Source organism: Gopherus flavomarginatus, chromosome 4 (assembly GCF_025201925.1).
Source record: "Gopherus flavomarginatus isolate rGopFla2 chromosome 4, rGopFla2.mat.asm, whole genome shotgun sequence".
NCBI lineage: Eukaryota > Metazoa > Chordata > Testudines > Testudinidae > Gopherus > Gopherus flavomarginatus.
Genome location: NC_066620.1, coordinates 148325842 through 148338752, shown reverse-complemented (window position 1 = coordinate 148338752; position 12911 = coordinate 148325842). Strand labels below are relative to the sequence as shown.

General features: G+C 40.8%; 2 protein-coding genes across 5 annotated transcripts in view; one reads left to right on the top strand and one right to left on the bottom strand.

Annotated features, from left to right (window-relative positions):
- The window catches only part of PM20D2 (peptidase M20 domain containing 2), a 224417-nt gene that overhangs the window by 173572 nt on the left and 37934 nt on the right, over positions 1-12911 (top strand). The window lies entirely within an intron of this gene.
- GABRR2 (gamma-aminobutyric acid type A receptor subunit rho2) overlaps positions 4463-12911 on the bottom strand; it is a 64095-nt gene continuing 55646 nt past the window's right edge. Inside the window, exons 6-9 of the mRNA XM_050949304.1 lie at positions 11966-12106; positions 11469-11621; positions 9846-10042; positions 4463-4771 (exon numbers count right to left, since the gene is read on the bottom strand). Of these exons, the coding sequence (XP_050805261.1) occupies positions 4463-4771; positions 9846-10042; positions 11469-11621; positions 11966-12106 (800 nt within the window). The remainder of the gene's footprint in view (positions 4772-9845; positions 10043-11468; positions 11622-11965; positions 12107-12911) is intronic.

Genomic DNA, 12911 nt, shown 5'->3' with positions numbered 1-12911 from the left:
AATTGCACTCTGAGAATAGATCTGTAGTGTGCATTAATAATAATGCCTCACCCTTTCATAGGGCCTCTCAGCCAAAGATCTTAAGGTGCTTCATAAATAATTAATTAATTAAACATCTCATCACCACTCTGTGAGGTAGGTATTATTATTCCCCATTTGACAGATGGGGAAACTGAGGCACAGAGAGGCTAAATGAAGTGTCCATAGTTACACAAGAATCTTGTGGCTATGTTTGGAATAAAATCCAAGTCCCTTGCTTACCATTTCTCTGATTTAATCACTAAACTTTCCTTCCTCCTCGTCTTACATCAGCCAAGAAGAACCGATCCATGAAAGCATTTTAAAATATAAAACTGGCTTCTGATTGGCTAAAATTTTATTTTAAAATGCTAATACTCAGAAATGCATTTGATTAAAAAAGGAATTACACCTCTATTAAGACTCTATGGAATATTTCTATAGTTCTTCTTGCATAATAATGGTGGTTGGTTTTCAACTTGAACTGCTATTGTGAAATGTATTCTTTAAATCAGTGGAACAACACCTGATCTGTAGCATAAGAAAGAGGTGGCAAGCTGGGATATAGGAATATGCCTTCTTTGAGATATTGGTCCATTTCTTGACTTCGGTTTGGTTTTAACTAGGGATCTTAGGGATATATTTCCTCCTTTATGACAACAGAAATCTCTCATTAGTTACATACACATGCAATGAAGGGGGAATATATTTCTTAATTTGTTTCCTTATAGACTCATAGACTCTAGGACTGGAAGGGACCTCCAGAGGTCATCGAGTCCAGTCCCCTGCCCTCATGGCAGGACCAAATACTGTCTAGACCATCCCTGATAGACATTTATCTAACCTACTCTTAAATATCTCCAGAGATGGAGATTCCACAACCTCCCTAGGCAATTTATTCCAGTGTTTAACTACCCTGACAGTTAGGAACTTTTTCCTAATGTCCAACCTAAATCTCCCTTGCTGCAGTTTAAGCCCATTGCTTCTTGTTCTATCATTAGAGGCTAAAGTGAACAAGTTTTCTCCCTCCTCCTAATGACACCCTTTTAGATACCTGAAAACTACTATCATGTCCCCTCTCAGTCTTCTCTTTTCCAAACTAAATAAACCCAATTCTTTCAGCCTTCCTTCATCGGTCATGTTCTCAAGACCTTTAATCATTCTTGTTGCTCTTCTCTTGACCCTCTCCAAATTCTCCACATCTTTCTTGAAATGCGGTGCCCAGAACTGGACACAATACTCCAGTTGAGGCCTAACTAGCGCAGAGCAGAGCGGAAGAATGACTTCTCGTGTCTTGTTTACAACACACCTGTTAATGCATCCCAGAATCACGTTTGCTTTTTTTGCAACAGTATCACATTGTTGACTCATTTAGCTTGTGGTCCACTATGACCCCTAGATCTCTTTCTGCCATACTCCTTCCTAGACAGTCTCTTCCCATTCTGTATGTGTGAAACTGATTGTTCCTTCCTAAGTGGAGCACTTTGCATTTGTCTTTATTGAACTTCATCCAGTTTACCTCAGACCATTTCTTCAATTTGTCCAGATCATTTTGAATTTTGACCTTGACCTCCAAAGCAGTTGCAATCCCTCCCAGTTTGGTATCGTCTGCAAACTTAATAAGCGTACTTTCTATGCCAACATCTAAGTGATTCCTTAATCATTTTCATTTCATTTCATTCATCCCAGTTTGGTATCATCTGCAAACTTAATAAGCGTACTTTCTATGCCAACATCTAAGTGATTCCTTAATCACTTTCATTTAGACTAACTCTAACATTGAAATGTGTTGCAATTTAAGCAACAATAATTGCACAGGATAAATTCTAGGGACTGATGATAGGCTAGGAAGAGTTTACTCCAGCCAATCACTAAATCCCTGCAGAAAAGTCAAAACTGCTATTGTAAACTGAAAATGTAAAAGCCAAATAAGTATGTAGGGATTTTTTTCTTTAAGTGGGATTGCTGTTTCATTTGGTATGTGTAGGGTATTGCTCTGTATATTATCTGTACTATTTACATCCTTTCTGTTGACATTCTAGTCAACTGTATAGTTTAATGATATTGTTGAATGATCTTCTAACTTCAGCACAGAATCATCTGGGTTCAGGTCTGACCACCCTGGTATGCATCAGCTTGGCACCCAGATGCTCTGATTGACGACATCACTGCCACAGCTCAGCATGCTTGGGCATTTTCCTTAAGAAATGAGGAAAGATTAAATGTGACCTGTTGCAATTTTGTACAAAATTCTATATCTTCCTGTCAGCATTACGAGCAAAGGAAGAGGAGACAACACTGTGTGAAGCATGGAACGCCATTTACAGAAGCATGCTACTGTTCTCTTGAGCAGCTACTAAAGAATAATTTAGACTTTTATGCCAGTTACCAGAGTCCAGCTCATGAAGTATGACAGTGCTACTTATGGCCACATTTATCTTTAAAATGGAGGTGCACCTATAGAGACGACGAGTTCCTGCATGCAACTTCCCTCTTGATCCAAAAGGCCTAAACAGCAGGGCAAGTAGAGAGTATAGCTGCTCTGTTGGAGAGAGAGAGCACTGCATGCTGGGAAGTATTGTCTCTGTGGGCTGTACTTTTCTGTTAGAAATCAAGGCAGCCCTTGAATTCCTGGAGAGGTGCCAGGCCTCCCCCTACACTGTTCTCTGCTTTGAACTATGAATAGGGCCCTACCAAATTCATGGTCCATTTTGGTCAATTTCAGAGTCATAAGATTTTAAAATCATAAATTTCATGATTTCAGCTACTTAAATCTGAAATTTCATGATGTTGTAATTGTAGGGGTCCTGACCCAAAAAGGTGAGTGTCGGGGGGTGGGGAGTGTTGCAAGGTTATTGGAGGGAGGGTTGTGGGATTGCTACCCTTACTTCTGTGCTGCTGCTGACAGCGGCGCTGCCTTCAGAGTTGGGCACCTGGAGAGTGGCAGCTGCTGGCCGGGGGCCTAGCTCTGAAGGCAGAGCTGCTGCCAGCCACAGCACAGAAGGAAGGATGGCATGGTATGGTATTGCCACCCTTACTTCTGTGCTGCTGCCTGCACAGCTGGGCCTTCAATCAGCAGCTGTCACTCTCCAGCCACCCAGTTCTGGAGGCAGCAGCATAGAAGTAAGGGTGGCATGTTATGGTATTGCCACCCTTTCTTCTGCACTGCTACTAGTGGGGCACTGCCTTCAGAGCTGGGCCCCTGGCCAACAGCCATTGCTCTCCGGCTGCCCACCTCTGAAGGCAGCGCAGCAGTAAGAGTGGCAATAGTATGACTCCCCCCTAAAATAACCCTGCAAACCCCCTGCAACTCCCTTTTGGGTCAGGACCTGAATTTGAGAAACTCTGGTCTCCCCTGTGAAATCTGTATATTATAGGGTAGAAGCAAACAAAAGACAAGATTTCTTGGAGAGAGACAAGATTTCTTGGTCCGTGACGCGTTTTTCATGGCCGTGGCTTTGGTAGGGCCCTAGCTATGAAGAGAGGAAGCAAAAAGAGCTAGCTGCTCCTGGATAAACTCCCCATTCCTATACACTAATCAAAGGCTCCAGTTGGTTACCTTCCACCCCCGTTACAGTGGAAAGCACTCATGATCCATTTATTGTACACCAAGACCAGTTTGTCAGAGCGAACAGGCTTATTTATACTTCCAAGTTGTCATTATAAACGAGCTCCAGAGCTCATGTTGCCCAAGTTCAGGGGGTTTCTTCACTTTACTTTACCATTTCTCCTAATTTTTAATTCAAAACAAACTAATTGCCTAGACTTGGTAGAGTGAATTCTGCACCCATGCAGCAATCCCACTTTCTTAATGGGAGGTTTGTGTAAGGACTGCAGAATTTTGCCTGATGGCTTGATGAAAGTGTATCCTAAAAAGATGCCATTTGTTTATAAGCAAAGGAAAAAGAAAAACAATGGTCTAAAGTGAGCTCTGTTTTCATGTAGAGCTTTCAATGCAGAGTTATTAAGGAGCCTAACTGTTGTCTATTTCAGGCACCTCAGCACAGCCATAGGAACTCACACGTTAACCCAGCAGTGGAGGCTGGGTGATTCTTTTGTGGTAGTTGCCCTGGCCTAGATTTCCAAGGCATTTTGGAACCTAACTCCTCTTGAAAACAGTGGGAATTGGCACCTAAATCCCTTTGAGGATCTGGGCCTCAGTACACATCAGGCACGATCAGCATTGCCTAGTATATATAAACAATAGCTGTTGGGCAAACCAAGAGAGCAGAGGGGAGATGGGGGTTAAGCATATAGAGTAATTGACACAGCAAATTCTCTGGGAAGCCTTTGGATGAATGTGCCTGTTGCAGGATATATCTAGTGCTTTATGCTCCACAGGTACAATAGGAGAATTAGTTTTCTAGCTTAACAGCCAAACTGAATTTTTTTTTTAAAAAAAAACATCGACTTAGTCCTGTAAAGGGCTTCGGCCTCGGTATGTCTAGCAAAATACAGACCAGTATATCAAGTTAAAAAATATATAGGTGCCTGGGAATATTATTCTTGAGTATTTATCGATCGCATGAGTGTTCTGGATGATGCGCAAGCCAACATGGCCTTTCAGCCCTCTCTTTCTCGATGAATTAGAGTCATTGCTCATGGCCAAATGAATCACCATCTTGTTTTGTTTTTCTTCCTCAATCACTATCTGGCTTCTTGTGTATCCTGCCAGGCTGTTGACATCAGATTCACTGTAGGTTCCATCCAGCATCATGGTTTTTGTATTAGGTATTCCACATGTACATGGAAACTGAGAACAGAAACAAGCAAACAATAGTCAAACACTGAGCAAAAATACTAGAGACAAAGACGATACATTTTTTATGGACAGCTTGTAAAAACTGGAGCTGAACATTATAGTTCAACTGTGATATGTTTCTCTATTAAAGCTTAAGTTTTCTGAAATGAAAAGTTGCTGACTAGCCATACTGGTTGCAACTTAATATTGTGTCTGTCTTTGTTTCTGAAATCCTATGTGGAAAATAGGGATGGGAAATTGGTTTGATTGAAATTAAACCTGACCAGAAGTTTTTCCCAATTAATTCAATTCCCTCTGGCTGCTTTTGCATTCCTTTTCATGTTCATTTTCTATGGATATTATAGCGCAAGAGGCAGTAATGTTTATGGAAACAGCATTTTAAGCGAAGATGAGAAAAACATTGAGAGAAAGTAAGTTTTGATGTCCTAAATGCAAGTATTCCCTCTGGAAACCTGATTCTAAAGCTTACACATATCCAGCCAGAGAACAGGAAAAATATCTGGTGCGAAATTCATCCCACTTGTCTAATCAAAACAGCTAATGTATCTGGAATTCTAAATAGCAAATACTCATAAGCACACTGCTCATGAACTGACCAAGAATAATTTGGCAAATAATTGTGGCCTACAAATCAAACTGCTCACAGACAATTCATATACTGGAAAAAGAGACTATTGTCTCTGTTCCAGTTGTAGCAAAATGATGTGGCTGTTCAGTGCACATGGGTTCAAGTACTGTCACAAGAACTGTGGTATTCTTCAGACCTAGGCTACAACACAGTTGTTCTAAATAGTTTATTCCCATCAGTGATGGGATTTTTTAAGAACTCTGTTTGACTACAACCCAATTTAAACTGTGTTTATAACACATTTTATACTTAGCTTGAAGGCAAGCGTAAGTACAGGTGGAACCCATGATCTTTTAAATGTAATTTTATTTTTGTCTCTCTTTAAGCAGCCATTATATTCCTTAATATCAAACGCCCTCTCCCCCCTCATGTTATAGGGGAGGATTAAATCAGGATCCTAAGCATCAGGCCCCTCACTTGACCAATCCAGGACACAATAGTAAGCACCAGGTTGCTACAGGCCAATTGCTGCAGGACCCAAGAGGAAGAGAAATACTGTTGATCCAAGTAACTCTTAGCCCCTAGGTCAGATTATGATTTGGCTTGAGAGAAGGTCACAGACAGTGACTAGGAACTGAATGACTCCTATTTGTTTAATAGGTGTTGTATACACTGCCAACTGTCTAGAAGATAGTGGGAGGAGAAAGCAGGCCCAAAGTTTAGATGGTTCTGGTCCCAGCGTAGTCTTAATCCATCCCTGATGTATTCCCATGTACACATGTGCACACACAAATACAGAGAAGAGATGTGCTGAATGACTTCAGGCCACCATACTGCCACAGTCCATTTCTGGAGAGTGCAAAAATCCAAATTTGGATTCCCCTGGGACTTTCACAGCTGAATGGCATTGGCTAATGAGGTCAACATTTATTCTGGTGAGAGACAATAGTCTCTTGTGTCTCTTAAAGAGCCCTCATTCCACTCGGAAGCCATGCTTCCCTATAACCTCATTAGAAATAACAAACACAATTTCCTTGACCATCCTTAATGATTATTATTGCCTTGTATCTGAGGGTAAGAAAAAAACTTTTGATGTGTATAATCAGCCTTTTCAGCCTGCTTCCTTTATTGTATAATGCTACAATTCAGTGCAGGGATATTGACAATTGAAAGAAAATTTGTGACATAAATGATAAATTGTGCCATCACTGAACTGTCCTCTTTTTACCACGGTGACAGATAATGAAAAAAACTAATGATATTTTACTTGCCATAAAAATGACCTTCTCTGGGTCAGTAGAATTTAGCAAGGCTGAATTATTATTTAATATTTGCTAAGGACTGATGATGGTGTCGGAGTTTAAGACAGGACAGAAAGAGTCTATGCTCTGCGGATCTTATAGTCTAATAGAGAGGCACAGATACAACAAGATGCATTGAAATACCCACAGGAGTTGGCAGGCTTAAGTGAAGCTTTGGGTGTGTGATAGTTTTCCTGAAATCACTCTCTTCTTCTCTAAACGATGTTGGGAGGAAGAAACCATTAGACATGAATAAGCATTTGTCATGGAAACAATGAGAATATAGGGGGGATTTGAAAGAGGGAGGAGCCTTGGATTGGCATGTCAGAATTTGGAGGTTATTCTATACATAGAGTGTAGAATGGGAGGAGGCACAAAGTGATGATGTTTAAACTTGATATAGAGGGAACTGATGGAGGGATTCAAAAGTAACATCATTGTCCAATCATCAGGCAAGCAAGATAACTTTTTCAGCTGCATTTTGGACAGATTGAAGATGTATCAGAGAGAGGATTGCCTCAGTAATCAAGGTGGGAGATAACCAGGGCAGATCGTATATTTTAAATGGGAAGGAAGAAGTGGCATGATTTAGGGAGAGGAGGGAGTCAGAAATGACCCAGAGGTTCAAAGCTTCAATCATTGTTCAGAAGGATGGTGATTTGGTGAATGGCAATGGCAAAGGAAAGGAGGTTTAGGAGGACAAATAAAAAGTTCAATTTCAGCAATGTTTTGTGTGATCTGGCAGTGAACTGTCCAAGGTATGTTGCAGAAACACTAAGATATGCAGGCCTAGACATCAGGAAACAGGACAGGCTGAAAAGCAGATTTGTGAATTATCAGCGTAGAGATGATAGCGGAAGTTGTATGAGTGGATGAAGCCACGCGGTGACAAGATGTAGAAGGAGAAGAGAAGCACACCACAATTACAGTCCTGTGGAATTCCTGTAAAGAGCAGGAGAGCCACCAAGAAAGTATAGGTTCTCAAAAGCCAAGGGTGGACAGGATATTAAGGAGGAAGCAGTGTATTGTTGGGTACAGAGAGGTATTAGATAGACTGTAGTACTGAAGGTTGCAGAGGGCTTATGGAGAAGAAGAATGGAGCAGAATACATTAGACTTGGCAAAGAAGAGATCATGGGAGGCCTTGGTGACAGAAGTTTCAATGGAGAGGATGGAAACAAGATTGGAGTGAATCCAAGACTGAGGTAAAAGAGAGAAAAGGCAGCAGTTGTGAGCAGCTTCTTCTCCTCCAGGAGACTCTGGAAAAATTCCACCACGATTTCAACAGCTTCCACCCCACCATCAACCTCAGCCTGGACCAATCTACACAGGAGATCCACTTTCTTGACACCACGGTGCAAATAAGTGATGGTCACATTAACACCACCCTATATCGAAAACCTATCGACCGCTATGCCTACCTTCATGCCTTCAGCTTCCATCCCGGACACATCACACAATCCATTGTCTACAGCCAAGCACTGAGGTACAACCGCATCTGCTCTAACCCCTCAGACAGAGACCAACACCTACAAAATCTCCACCAAGCATTCTCAAAACTACAATACCCGCACGAGGAAATAAGGAAACAGATCAACAGAGCCAGACGTGTACCCAGAAGCCTCCTACTGCAAGACAAACCCAAGAGAGAAACCAACAGGACTCCACTGGCCATCACATACAGCCCCCAGCTAAAACCCCTCCAACGCATCATCAAGGATCTACAACCCATCCTGGACAATGATCCCACACTTTCACAGGCCTTGGGTGGCAGGCCAGTCCTTGCCCACAGACAACCTGCCAACCTGAAACATATACTCACCAGTAACTGCACACCGCACCATAATAACTCTAGCTCAGGAACCAATCCATGCAACAAACCTCGATGCCAACTCTGCCCACATATCTACACCAGCGACACCATCACAGGACCTAACCAGATCAGCCACACCATCACTGGTTCATTCACCTGCACATCCACCAATGTAATATACGCCATCATATGCCAGCAATGCCCCTCTGCTATGTACATCGGCCAAACTGGACAGTCTCTACGGAAAAGGATAAATGGACACAAATCAGACATTAGGAATGGCAATATACAAAAACCTGTAGGAGAGCACTTCAACCTCCCTGGCCACACTATAGCAGACCTTAAGGTGGCCATCCTGCAGCAAAAAAACTTCAGGACCAGACTTCAAAGAGAAACTGCTGAGCTTCAGTTCATCTGCAAATTTGACACTATCAGCTCAGGATTGAACAAAGACTGTGAATGGCTTGCCAACTACAGAACCAGTTTCTCCTCTCTTGGTTTTCACACCTCAACTGCTAGAACAGGGCCTCATCCTCCCTGATTGAACTGACCTCGTTATCTCTAGCTTGCTTGCTAGCATATATATACCTGCCCCTGGATATTTCCACTACATGCATCTGAGGAAGTGGGTATTCACCCATGAAGGCTCATGCTCCAAAACGTCTGTTAGTCTATAAGGTGCCACAGGATTCTTTGCTGCTTTTACAGATCCAGACTAACACGGCTACCCCTCTGATACTATTTACACACAAACTCCTTGGGATACCACCATGGGAAAGGAAGTACAGAAAAGGTATTCATCCATTAAATGGGCTTTCAGTGAAACAGGTACATTTTAAAAAAAGATTATTTTAAATTACCCAACAGCATGAGTGAAAACCATAAAAATGATCCACTTAGCATCATGGCCTTTCATGGCACATTAAAAGAATAAATATAAAGATTGTTTGTTGCTCAAGTGTGTTTTGTGCCAAGGAACAATTCTACTATTGCCTTTATTGAACCCAATTTTTAAATGTACCAGATTGTGAGTTAGAAGTCTTTAATTCACTCAGAATAATTCATTAGCTGTAACTTTAAAAATAAATTGTGGTGACCACAGGGAAATATCAGTCTGGATTTCCCCTTTCTTACCCTCCACGTATGGTCTCTGCCAAAGTCCCAGGTTGCAAACATCTCAAGTTCTGATCTTTGTTTTGTTCTCTCTTCCTTTTGTACAATAATCAAAAGAGACCAACTCCTGTTTTTGTGGTGTCAGCATTTCCGTGTCAGCTTCAGCATTGTAGACACATTAATCACACACCACGAATGTCAGAGTTTTCCCATTCTTTGTCCCAAAACATCCAATATAAAGCACATCACATGTAAAAAGATTGTCTCTGACCTTCTCTCGCAACTTCCTTTCCTTCCGTTCTTGCACCGTTGTCAGGTAATTCACTGCTGCGTATTCCAACACTGAGAGAAAGACGAACACAAAACTGACCCAGAGATAAATATCCACAGCTTTGATGTAGGAAACTCGAGGCATGGAGGCATTTACACCAGTGATGATTGTTGACATGGTCAGTACTGTAGTTATCCCTGGAAAAAATCCCCACAAAAATGTACTTCATATGCCAAATATAGTTCAGAAGGCATCTACTATTAATTAGTTTTGTCTCAAAATACAGCACTGTCCTCAGCACCACTCATAGCCTATAGAAATGATGTATTGGGTCATCTTGTCTAGATGCCTCACAATGCAGGATTTTTCCTTACACGTTCTTGAGCATTTTTAAATGCGATGGAGCAGCCACCACTTCCCTTGTGATTCTCTTTAACTCTAGTGTTTAATTAGGAAGTGATGCTTCAGCCTTAACCTACAGGGGCCGCTCATTAGATTGAGGAAGTTGTTCAGCCTAGAATGCCATTTAGTCATTTTTTTCCTGCTTTAGCTATCATCCAGGGTGCCAGTGGTGATAAGGACTCTTGGTTCACTGAGAGCACCAATTTGTTTTACACAGTTCACCAAACAGCAGTCAATCGCCAATGACTTTTGGTCACTGCCGAAGTGGACTTGGCTGGAATCATTGTCTCAAAAGCTGAAACCCATTTATGTTAAATCCTGTGTGTGCGTGCGCACGTGTGTGTGTAAATGTCTTGCATGACATGATGTGACAGAAAAGCCCTCATGTGCTCACCTTAGCTAAGGTGACTGAAAAGTTCTTAATGGCATCCACTGTATCCATAGTATAAATTTTACAGTTAAGCAGGTACTCTGTGGTGATAAAAGTAAAATACTTTCCCTAATTTTCACCAGTTTGCAATAACCACTCAACAATTAAGTGCCAGAGGCACAGCGTATTTGTGTGACTTTAATCAGGTCATTCCAAACTAGCGAAGTTCTTTCACTTGAGTGGACTCTGCTGGTTTTTTCAGATGCTTGTTATAGTGTGTATCTCTATGAGTATCGCAAACTATGGGACTAACATGCTATTTTTACTCTGTATTTATAAGAAGTCATATGCACTCATATTCAGAGAGATACACTAGACTTGTTATTACATCTCTGTCTCTCTCTGACCTGGGCATTAATAACTGAGCACATCTGTTTCTTTTTTTGTTTTTTAAACAAAAGAAATTCCAACAGTTCTGAATTAGACAAAACTATCATTCATTTTATGCTCATTTCAGGATTGTTAGGTTGGGCCTATCATTAGAAATTTCGATTCACTAGTTCACAAACACTGGAATCTCTTTTTTCTGCTTCCTTCTCTTTTTAAAATACAGTTCAATCTTCTGCCCTGATTTAAATACAGATCAAGAAGATTTATCAATCATGAAGAAGTAATTCAACAATGAAGAACATAAGACAAAAGTACAGACCTTAGAGTACTTGGACTATCAGATAAAATACATATGTATTTTCCTAGCATATTTAACAAGTGAAACAGAGAATTCCCCCTCCCCCTACTCCTTCAAATGTGAAGGTTTTTTCACATTCATGGTTGATGTTAATTGCCCTCACCTAATGACACTCTAGCAGGTACAGCTCTGCGATCAATCCAGAAGGACACCCACGATAGCATGACCATTAGAGTGGCAGGAAAATAGGTTTGGAGCAAGAAGAAGAAGATGTGGCGGTGTAAAGTGAAATTTATGTACAGTCTATTATACCATCCTGTTGGGAGGGGAAAAAAGTGTCATGAAGAGCATTTTAATGACACATACAGAGCTGCTACATTTTTCAGCAAATCATATTTACTGCATAAGAGTAGACAACCTATCATTGTGAATATATGCAGGGGGGAGGGAGAATTCTATATTCTTTGCACCATTCACAGCACATAGACTGGAATGAGCTATAATCCCAAAGATGACAAGGGCAAAGGGAAAGAGACTATTACTCAAGTACTTCTTATAGAAATTTCATTTAAATTTCACCTGGCAAATGTTTGACACTGAACTATAAATATATGGCAATGACTCAAAAGAATAATAAAACCATTTTAAGATGAATGATACCAGTGCTACTGTAGAAAGCGAGTCTGGAAGTAGTATGAAACTTTTGTATCAAAAACTGAGACAAGGAAATCTTTTCATCGGTTTTCAGGGATTCATTCCCATTTTTCCAGTAAAGCATCAGATCTTCATCAGTGTAAGCATCTTCAGAAAAGAAGAAAAGAAAAAAAGGCACAATGTGACTTGGCTTTAGGATATTTCACGTGAACAGTCAGTATAAATAGTAACTATGTGTGGATAAGGAACATATTAGTGAGATTCACAGATGATTCTAAGGCCCCTGTCTTGCATTGTGATCTGCTTGGTGCAGAGGTCCATGTTTCATGGAGTCTGGTGCATGATCAGGCTCTCAATTGGGGAATATCATAAATACTAGTGAGGACAGATTAATAATGCAAAGGGTACTAGAAAGGTTTGAAGTATTGGTGGAAAATAACATTGAATTCTGTTTGGAAGAAACACAGATGAATTTATCTGCAGAAAATAGCCTGAAACACAGCTACATCTTTGGAATGCAGTAATGCCAAATAAATAGAGTTTTTAATGGACAGTAGATTAAATAAGGCTCTTGCTATACGATGTAATGTAGCAGCACAAAAAGCCAAACTAAAGACATCACATCATATTCCAGGTCTGCCTTTATACAGCACTGGAGTATAACTAGAATGGTACATTTCTGATCACCACACTACCAGAAAAACGTAGACAAACTGGTGGAGATTCAGAGATGAACACCAGAATTGATTAAGGGACTGGAAAGATGGGTTTATGAGGAAAGATTATAGGAAGTAATTATGGTTAATCTGGCCAAATTTAGGGGGAAAGTGAGAGACAGCCATCTAAAGTGTTATTTGAAAGATGTAACTGAAAGTGAGAGGTATCGCTGTAGGTAACAAGTCAACAAGTATTTGAAGGGTATAAATACAATACAGAAGAATTATTTTGTGTG